Genomic DNA, 11,398 nt, shown 5'->3' on the forward strand with positions numbered 1-11,398 from the left:
TACTGTACAATACTATACAATACTGTACAATACAATACTGTACTATACTATACTATACTATACAACACTGTACAACACTGTACAATACTGTACAATACTGTACTATACAATACTATACAATATTTTACAATACTGTACAATACTATACAATACTATACAATACTGTACAATACTGTACAATATTATACAATAATCTACAATACTATACAATACTGTACATTATTTTACTGTACTATACTATACAATACTGTACAATACAATACTATACAATACTGTACAATACTGTACTATACAATACTATACAATATTGTACAATACTGTACAATATTATACAATACTCTACAATACTATACAATACTGTACATTATTTTACTGTACTATACTATACAATACTGTACAATACTATACAATACTGTACAATACAATACTATACAACACTGTACAATACTGTACAATACTGTACAATACTGTACTATACAATACTATACAATATTTTACAATACTGTACAATACTATACAATACTGTACAATACTGTACAATACTGTACAATACAATACTGTACAATACTATACAATACTGTACAATATTATACAATACTCTACAATACTATACAATACTATACAATACTGTACATAACTATACTATACAATACTGTACAATACTGTACAATACAATACAATACTGTACAATACTGTACAATACAATACAATACTGTACAATACTGTACAATACTGTACAATACAATACTGTACTGTACTATACTATACAATACTGTACAATACTGTACAATACTATACAATACTGTACAATACTATACAATACTATACAATACAATACTGTACTATACAATACTGTACAATACAATACTGTACTATACTATACAATACTGTACAAAACTGTGCAATACTATACAATACTGTACAATACAATACTGTACTATACTATACTGTACAATACGATACAATACTGTACAATACTATACAATACTGTACAATACAATACTGTACTATACTATACAATACTGTACAATACTATACAATATTATACAATACTTTACAATACTATACAATACTGTACAATACTATACAATACAATACAATACTGTACAATACTATACAATACTGTACAATACAATACTGTACTATACTATACAATACTATACAATACTGTACAATACTATACAATACAAATACTGTACTATACTATACAATACTGTACAATACAATACTGTACTATACTATACAATACTATACAATACTGTACAATACTATACAATACTGTACTATACTATACTATACAATACTGTACAATACTATACAATATTATACAATACTCTACAATACTATACAATACTGTACAATACTATACAATACTGTACTATACTATACTATACAATACTATACAATACTGTAAAATACTGTACAATACTATACAATACTGTACTATAGTATACTATACAATACTATACAATACTGTACTATAGTATACTATACAATACTATACAATACTGTAAAATACTGTACAATACAATACAATACTGTACTATACTATACAATACTATACAATACTGTACTATAGTATACTATACAATACTATACAATACTGTAAAATACTGTACAATACAATACAATACTGTACTATACTATACAATACTATACAATACTGTAAAATACTATACAAAACAATACTGTACTATACTTTACTATACAATACTATACAGTACTGTACAATAATATACTATACAATACTATACAATTCTATACAATACTGTACAATTAAATACAATACTGTACAATACTATACAATGCTGTATGATTCTATACAATACTATACTATGCTATACTGTGCAATACAATACTATACTATACTATACTGTACAATTCTATACAATACTATACTATACTATACTATACTATACTATACTATACTATACTATACCTATTCTGTTCTATACTATAACTCACTTTAAAAATGCTATAAGAAGCCGATCACACCGAGAACCCGTACTCTAACTATTACAGTTAACTCGCATACTCTAATTATTAACACACACATAAACACACAAACTGTGTATTTCATGCAGGACCAGAAACCAGACCTAAGCTTCTTCTCATTTGACTGTTTCCACTTCACTGAGCGTGGACATGCTGAGATGGCCATCGCACTGTGGAACAATATGGTGAACACACACACACACACACACACACACATTTACACAAACATGCACACATTTTTCTGACAGTGTGAACATGCTGAGATGGCCTTTACTCAGTGGACCAATATGCTGAGTGCACACACACACACACACTCACATAGACAAATACACACCAAACAAACAGACCCACACACCTCTAAAAACCTGATCATGCTGAGATGGCCTTTACTCCATGAAACAAATGTTTAGCTTATGAACACATAAATACACTTCAGGCCAGACATGAATTAATGACTAGTCGTCTACTGTGAAACTTTCAGTGTCTTCAGTACTGTTAGTTTACTTACATTATTAGGGATTACAGTCTGCTCTTTAGGACTTTTTTTAGGAAACTTCTCTGTTTTTCATGTTAAGAAACTTCTGACAGGACAATTACACACTGGGGTTATATTACCCATCAGCCCCTGCATTTCACATGAGATTCTGATATATCCGATATTTTCAGCTCTTTGTTCAGCACTTGTTCTTTGTACCTCAGGTTTGTGTGTGTTTATATGCTTCTGCACCGAAACACAATAACACATCTCAGACACAAGACATTGCTACAGAAATGTCCAACCATTTAATTCCATGTGTTCACAAGGCCAGAATCTGTCAATCACCTCATTAACCACGCCCCCTTTAAGCACCAAATATCCTCCTCAAAACACATTTCCCATAAGGTTTAATATTATGGGAGATATCAAGTTCAACTGAGCAGGACACTTCTGCTACAATTCACATATACAGAAGGATACAGGGGCAGATAATCACACCAGGCAGATAATCTCACTGAGTAAACAGAAAAATGGTCAGGAGCCTTGCTCAAGGGCCCAAGAGTGTAACTTGGCGATACTGGGGTTTGAATCCTCGACATTCGGATCAGTAACCCAGAGCCTTAACCACTAAAAGACCACTCTACCCCCACCCTGTTGTTTTGTTTTACAACAGCTACTCAAATATACAGTCATAACCTTATTGTTGGTGTTGTTATTTCTGCTGACTGCACCTTTATTATGATCTTTATGTCCATTCTCTTCTGTGCCAGTTGGAACCAGTGGGCAGCAAACAGACATACAACAATTTCACACATGACCGCAGCAAAATACGCTGTCCCTCGGAGGTACGCACACACACACACACACACACACACATGGACATGGACATAAACGCACACAAAGACATAAAAATCAGTAGGCAAAAAGACACATTATAGATTTAAAGAGCATTTTCAAATAAGAAGTTTATTAAATGCCATAAAGGATGTATGCTATCGTCCCCTCTCTCTCTCTCTCTCTCTCTCTCTCTCTCTCTCTCTCTCTCTCAGGAAAATCCCTACATTTTCACCCAAGTAAACAGTTTTAACCCTGAGCCTGTGGATCCTACACTGCCTCTTCCAACTCCAATCCAGCAAAACAGCTCACTGAAGGTGTGGATATTTTTATTGTCTGGCCTGCTTGGAGGTCTGGTGGGCGGAGTCATCGCCTGTCTCGGTGTGTCCTGCACCAATCTCTGTAAGAGAGATTACAGAGACAAAGTCAGAGCTGTGAAGATAAGCTTTACAGGTTACAAGAATGACGTTTAATATACACAATTGGAGTTCATTAGAAATACAATCCGACAAAAATAACAAATACACATGTGGGTTAAAACTACTGTAATGAAAACATGATTTGTTGTTGATTAAAGCGAGCTGCCGAAGTTCTCTTTGTGTGTTTAATTATTACCATCCACATTCTCAAACCAGAGAAGTTATTCTCATTTATCTCATTTATTCTCTGCTTTATCTTCTTTTGGCTGCTCCCATTAGGGGGCGCCACAGCTCGTCCGTCAGCCTGTCCATCACCAGGAAACAGGAAAGGGCTCAGAGCCGATCCTTGATGCAGTCCAACCTCCACCTTGAACCAGTCTGTCATTCCTACTGCAAACTTCACTGCTGTCACACTGTCCTTATACATGTCCTGCACCACCCTCACATACTTATCTGACACATCAGACTTTCTCATACAATACCCCAACTCCTCTCTTCACCCTGTTGTATGCTTTTTCTAAATTCTCAAAGTAAATAAGGCGTCTGTGGTGCTCTTCCTCTGCATGAAACCATACTGTTGCTAACAGATGGTCACCTCTTCTCTCAGCCTGGCTTCCACTACTCTTTCCCATAACTTCATGGTGTGACTGATCAACTTAATTCCCCTGTAGTTACTGCAGGTCTGCACATCTCCCTTATTCTTAAAGATCAGTACCAGGTTTAACAACCTTGTTAAAAACTCCACTGCATCTCTCCTAAACATCTCCACACTTCTACTGGTATGTCATCTGGTCCAACCGATTTTCCCCTCTTCATCCTCTTATTCGCTGCTCTCACTTCCTCTTTACTAATCCTATCCACTTCCTGCTTTACCACCTCCATCATCATCCAACCTTCTCTCTCTCTCATTTTCCACATTAATCAGCTGCTCAAAATACTCCATCCATCTTCTCAACACACTCTCCTCACTAGTCAACACATTTCCCTCTCCATCCTTTATTGCTCTAACTTGCAGCACATCCTTCCCAGCTCGGTTCCTCTGCCTGGCCAATCGCTACAAATCCTTTTCTCCTTCCTTAAGGTCCAACTTCTCCTACAGCTCCTCATATGCCTTTTCCTTGGCTTTCACCACATCCCTCTTTACCTGCTGCTGCATCTCCTTGTTCTCCTGCCTACTTTTCTCATCCCAATTCTGTTTCTTCAACCTCTTTCTCCTTCTGCTCTCCTGCACTTCCTCATTCCACCACCATGTCTCTTTATCTTCCTTTCTATTTCCAGATGTTACACCAAGTACCTTTCTAGCTGCCTCCCTCATCACTCCTGCAGTAGTTCCCCAATCATCCAGCACCTCCTCACCACCACCGAGCTCCTGTCTGAGCTCTTCCCTGAACCTCACACTACACTCTTCCTCCTTCAGTTTCCACCATCTTATTCTTCTTTCAGGCCTCACTCTCCTTCTCTTCTTCTTCATCTCCAAATCCATCCTACAGACCACCATCCGATGCTGTCTATTTACAAAATTATAATTAGTGCAAATGCAATAATAAAATTGTAAAATGTACAGTATAAATGGTGCAGTGTGTAATGTAAACACTGCAGTCATGCATGTGGTAAACTAAGTCCATCCCGTTATTCACGTTTGTAAAAAGAGTATGTGTGCATTTTGTTTGCCAAAATCCCAGAACCACACGGTGGGACCTGGTGAATGACCTGCAGAGAGCTGGGACCAAAGTAACAAAGGCTACCATCAGTAACACACTACGCCACCAGGGACTTAAATCCTGCAGTGCCAGACGTGTCCCCTTGCTTAAGCCAGTACATGTCCGGGCCCGTCTGAAGTTTGAATGAGCATTTGGATGATCCAGAAGAGGATTGGGAGAATGTCATATGGTCAGATGAAACCAAAATATTGGTAAATCTTGGTAAAAACTCAAATTGTCGTGTCTGAAGGAGAAAGAATGCTGAGTTGCATCCAAAGAACACCATACCTACTGTGAAGCATGGGGGTGGAAACATCATGCTTTGGGGCTTAAGGATGACTGAACCGGGTAAAGGAAAGAATGAATGGGGCCATGTATCGTGAGATTTTGAGTGAAAACCTCCTTCCATCAGCAAGGGCATTGAAGATGAAACATGACAATGATCCCAAACACACCGCCCGGGCAAACCAAGGAGTGGCTTCGTAAGAAGCATTTTAAGGTCCTGGAGTGACCTAGTCTCTAGATCTCAACCCCATAAAAAATGTTTGGAGGGAGTTGAAAATCCGTGTTGCCCAGCGACAGCCCCAAAACATCATTGCTCTAGAGGAGATCTGCATGGAGTAATGGGCCAAACTACCAGCAACAGTGTGTAAAAATGTTTGATCTCTGTCATTGCCATCCATTGCAGATGATCCAAAACTCAGCTGCACGACTTGTGTTCAATCTGCCCAAGTTCTCCCACACCACCCCACTGCTGCGCTCCCTTCACTGGCTTCCAGTAGCTGCACGTATCAGATTCAAAACACTAAAGCTTGCCTACAAGGCCAAAAATGGAGCAGCACCATCTTACCTCAGAGACCTCATCACATCTCGCACTGCACCACGCTGTCTGAGATCCTCCAGCACTGCTCGACTGGTACCACCTTCTCTCAGAATGAGAGGTAAGTACACTTCAAGGCTCTTCTCCGTTCTGGCACTGAGGTGGTGGAATGAACTTCCCCTAGATGTCCGTACAGCGGAGTCCCTGACTATCCTCAAGCGACGACAGAATACCTACCTCTTCCTGAAACACTTAAATTAGCACTTTCCAAGTTTGTTTTGTAGAAATCAATAGTTATATTTATATTAAGTTTGTAATCTTGCGTACCAGTGTAGATTGTAGACCAATGTGATTTTATGGATTTCTTTTTCTCATTCTGTCTCTCATAGTTAAAGTGTACCTGTGATGAAAATTACAGGCCTCTCTCATCTTTTTAAATTGGAGAAATTGCACAATTGGTGGCTGATTAAATACTTTTTTACCCCACTGTACATCAGGCTTGTGAACGATTATTTTAATTTATTTCTTGTTAAGTTTTATTTAGTAAATAATTTAAGTATTATTTTTTTACTCTGTATTGTCATTCTTTTATTTTTATTTTTATTTTTAGCTGAAATCGTGTACTACAGTAAGTAAATAAGAAATCAATACAGTAGTTACACTTTCAAACAAATGGCAAATAGTTCATATTTCAAAGTGTAACATGGTGTTATAGCACAGGTTAACATGGTGTTATAGCACAGTGTAACATGGTGTTATAGCACAGTGTAACATGGTGTTATAGCACAGGTTAACATGGTGTTATAGCACAGTGTAACATGGTGTTATTGCACAGTGTAACATGGTGTTATAGCACAGGTTAACATGGTGTTATTGCACAGTGTAACATGGTGTTATAGCACAGTGTAACATGGTGTTATAGCACAGTTTAACATGGTGTTATAGCACAGTGTAACATGGTGTTATAGCACAGGTTAACATGGTGTTATAGCACAGTGTAACATGGTGTTATAGCACAGTGTAACATGGTGTTATAGCACAGGTTAACATGGTGTTATTGCACAGTGTAACATGGTGTTATAGCACAGTGTAACATGGTGTTATAGCACAGTGTAACATGGTGTTATAGCACAGTGTAACATGGTGTTACAGCACAGTGTAACATGGTGTTATAGCACAGGTTTAACATGGTGTTATAGCACAGTGAAACATGGTGTTACTGCACAGTGTAACATGGTGTTATAGCACAGTTTAACATGGTGTTATTGCACAGTGTAACATGGTGTTATTGCACAGTGTAACATGGTGTTATAGCACAGTGTAACATGGTGTTACAGCACAGTGTAACATGGTGTTATAGCACAGGTTTACCATGGTGTTATAGCACAGTGTAACATGGTGTTATTGCACAGTGTAACATGGTGTTATAGCACAGTGTAACATGGTGTTATTGCACAGTGTAACATGGTGTTATAGCACAGTTTAACATGGTGTTATTGCACAGTGTAACATGGTGTTATTGCACAGTGTAACATGGTGTTATAGCACAGTGTAACATGGTGTTATTGCACAGTGTAACATGGTGTTATAGCACAGTGTAACATGGTGTTATTGCACAGGTTAACATGGTGTTATAGCACAGTGTAACATGGTGTTATAGCACAGTGTAACATGGTGTTATAGCACAGTGTAACATGGTGTTATAGCACAGTGTAACATGGTGTTATAGCACAGTGTAACATGGTGTTATAGCACAGTGTAACATGGTGTTATTGCACAGTGTAACATGGTGTTATAGCACAGTGTAACATGGTGTTATAGCACAGTGTAACATGGTGTTATAGCACAGTGTAACATGGTGTTATTGCACAGTGTAACATGGTGTTATAGCACAGTGTAACATGGTGTTATAGCACAGTGTAACATGGTGTTATAGCACAGTGTAACATGGTGTTATAGCACAGTGTAACATGGTGTTATAGCACAGTGTAACATGGTGTTATAGCACAGTGTAACATGGTGTTACAGCACAGTGTAACATGGTGTTATAGCACAGTGTAACATGGTGTTATTGCACAGTGTAACATGGTGTTATAGCACAGTGTAACATGGTGTTATAGCACAGTGTAACATGGTGTTATTGCACAGTGTAACATGATGTTATAGCACAGTGTAACATGGTGTTATAGCACAGTGTAACATGGTGTTATAGCACAGTGTAACATGGTGTTATTGCACTGTTTAACATAGTGTTATAGCACAGTGTAACATGGTGTTATAGCACAGTGTAACATGGTGGTATATCACAGTGTAACATGGTGTTATAGCACAGTGTAACATGGTTTTATAGCACAGTGTAACATGGTGTTATAGCACAGGTTAACATGGTGTTATAGCACAGTGTAACATGGTGTTATTGCACAGTGTAACATGGTGTTATAGCACAGTGTAACATGGTGTTATATCACAGTTTAACATGGTGTTATAGCACAGTGTAACATGGTGTTATTGCACAGTGTAACATGGTGTTATAACACAGTGTAACACGGTGTTATAGCACAGTGTAACACGGTGTTATTGCACTGTTTACATGGTGTTATAGCACAGTGTAACATGGTGTTATTGCACAGTGTAACATGGTGTTATAGCACAGTGTAACATGGTGTTATAGCACAGTGTAACATGGTGTTATAGCACAGTGTAACATGGTGTTATTGCACTGTTTAACATGGTGTTATAGCACAGTGTAACATGGTGTTATATCACAGTGTAACATGGTGTTATAGCACAGTGTAACATGGTTTTATAGCACAGTGTAACATGGTGTTATAGCACAGGTTAACATGGTGTTATAGCACAGTGTAACATGGTGTTATTGCACAGTGTAACATGGTGTTATAGCACAGTGTAACATGGTGTTATAGCACAGTGTAACATGGTGTTATTGCACAGTGTAACATGGTGTTATAGCACAGTGTAACATGGTGTTATAGCACAGGTTAACATGGTGTTATAGCACAGTGTAACATGGTGTTATAGCACAGTGTAACATGGTGTTATAGCACAGTGTAACATGGTGTTATAGCACAGTGTAACATGGTGTTATAGCACAGTGTAACATGGTGTTACAGCACAGTGTAACATGGTGTTATAGCACAGTGTAACATGGTGTTATTGCAAAGTGTAACATGGTGTTATAGCACAGTGTAACATGGTGTTATAGCACAGTGTAACATGGTGTTATTGCACAGTGTAACATGATGTTATAGCACAGTGTAACATGGTGTTATAGCACAGTGTAACATGGTGTTACAGCACAGTGTAACATGGTGTTATAGCACAGTGTAACATGGTGTTATAGCACAGTGTAACATGGTGTTATTGCACAGTGTAACATGGTGTTATAGCACAGTGTAACATGGTGTTATAGCACAGTGTAACATAGTGTTATAGCACAGTGTAACATGGTGTTATTGCACAGTGTAACATGGTGTTATAGCACAGTGTAACATGGTGTTATAGCACAGTGTAACATGGTGTTATTGCACTGTTTAACATAGTGTTATAGCACAGTGTAACATGGTGTTATAGCACAGTGTAACATGGTGGTATATCACAGTGTAACATGGTGTTATAGCACAGTGTAACATGGTTTTATAGCACAGTGTAACATGGTGTTATAGCACAGGTTAACATAGTGTTATAGCACAGTGTAACATGGTGTTATTGCACAGTGTAACATGGTGTTATAGCACAGTGTAACATGGTGTTATAGCACAGTGTAACATGGTGTTATAGCACAGTGTAACATGGTGTTACAGCACAGTGTAACATGGTGTTATAGCACAGTGTAACATGGTGTTATCGCACAGTGTAACATGGTGTTATTGCACAGTGTAACATGGTGTTATAGCACAGTGTAACATGGTATTATTGCACAGTGTAACATGGTGTTATAGCACAAAACTTTAAGTTATTGCAATTGCACAGTTTAAATTAACAGTAATTGCAGTGTTTATTTTGGTGACTGGTTCACTGGGAGCAGCTCTGATTGTAAAGTCTAATAGCAGCAGGGAGAAAAGTCTGTATTGCTCTCTCAGACACTTAGAATGTAACAGTCTAACACTGAAGGAGCTGTTCAGAGATGAAACTGTTTCATTCAGGGGGTGAGAGATGTTCTGCAGTAATGATGATAGTTTAGCTACCTTCCTCCTTCACCTACCTCCTGTACAGTGTCCCGGGGAATCCCGAGGACTGAGCTGGATTTCCTGATCAGCTTGTCTATCTCTTCCTGTCTGCAGTAGAGATCCTGCTGCACCAGCAGACCACTTCATAGAAGATGGCTCAGTCCACCACAGAATCAAAAATGTCTTCTGTAGCGCTCCCTGCACTCCAAAAGGCCTTAGTCTCCTCAGCAGAAAGAGTCTCCTCTGTCCTTTATTATTCATTGCTTCAGTATTATCTTCGAAGTCCAGTTTGCTTTTCAGATGAACACTCAAGTATTTATAAGAGTCCACTCTCTTAAAGTCCCTGAATGTTCACTGCTGATAGTAAAGTTTGTTTGTGCCTGCAGAAATCCACCACCAGTTCTTTGGTATTCCGAATGCTCCCTTTACCTGGAGGCAGCTCCGTTGGCACCAGTCCACAAAGTTCTGGATCAGGCCTCTTTACTTTCTGTAATCATCATCTATGATCAGACCAACAATGGCAGAGTCATCAGAGAACTTCTGCAGGTGACAGGTTGCTGAGCTGAACATGAAGTCTGGTGAAGAAGAACGGAGAAAGGACTGTTACAGACAACCATGTCAGACTCACATTTATGAGTCTTCACATTCTGTGGTCGGTTTGTGAGGTTATGCAATATCCAGGTAGATAGTTGATGGTCCGCTCTCATGTACATCAGATTATCCCTCAGAAGTGCAGGTTGGGTGACGTTTGAAACAACAGAGAAGTCAAAAAACATCACTCTTACTGTGCTCCCAGTCTTTTACAGGTGTGCAAAAGCCATATTAAGGACTCCAGTGCCAGGCTGGTAGGCAAACTGAAGTGGTGTATGCAACACTGACAAACACACACACACACACACACACACACACACACACACACACGTATATACATTTACTTTCCTTTTTTCAATTAAAACTACTTTAAC

General features: G+C 38.3%; 1 protein-coding gene across 2 annotated transcripts in view; it reads left to right on the forward strand.

Moving 5' to 3' along the window:
• The window catches only part of plb1 (phospholipase B1), a 49,439-nt gene extending 45,538 nt beyond the window's left edge, over positions 1-3,901 (forward strand). For both annotated transcript variants that reach the window (XM_083544573.1, XM_083544574.1), the window contains exons 40-42: positions 2,085-2,180; positions 3,244-3,318; positions 3,523-3,901. In XM_083544573.1, coding sequence (XP_083400699.1) covers positions 2,085-2,180; positions 3,244-3,318; positions 3,523-3,780 — 429 coding nt within the window. In that variant the 3' untranslated portion in view covers positions 3,781-3,901. The remainder of the gene's footprint in view (positions 1-2,084; positions 2,181-3,243; positions 3,319-3,522) is intronic.
• Positions 3,902-11,398: the final 7,497 nt, after the last annotated feature.

This window comes from Silurus aristotelis (assembly GCF_946808225.1).
Source record: "Silurus aristotelis genome assembly, chromosome: 6".
Lineage (NCBI taxonomy): Eukaryota > Metazoa > Chordata > Actinopteri > Siluriformes > Siluridae > Silurus > Silurus aristotelis.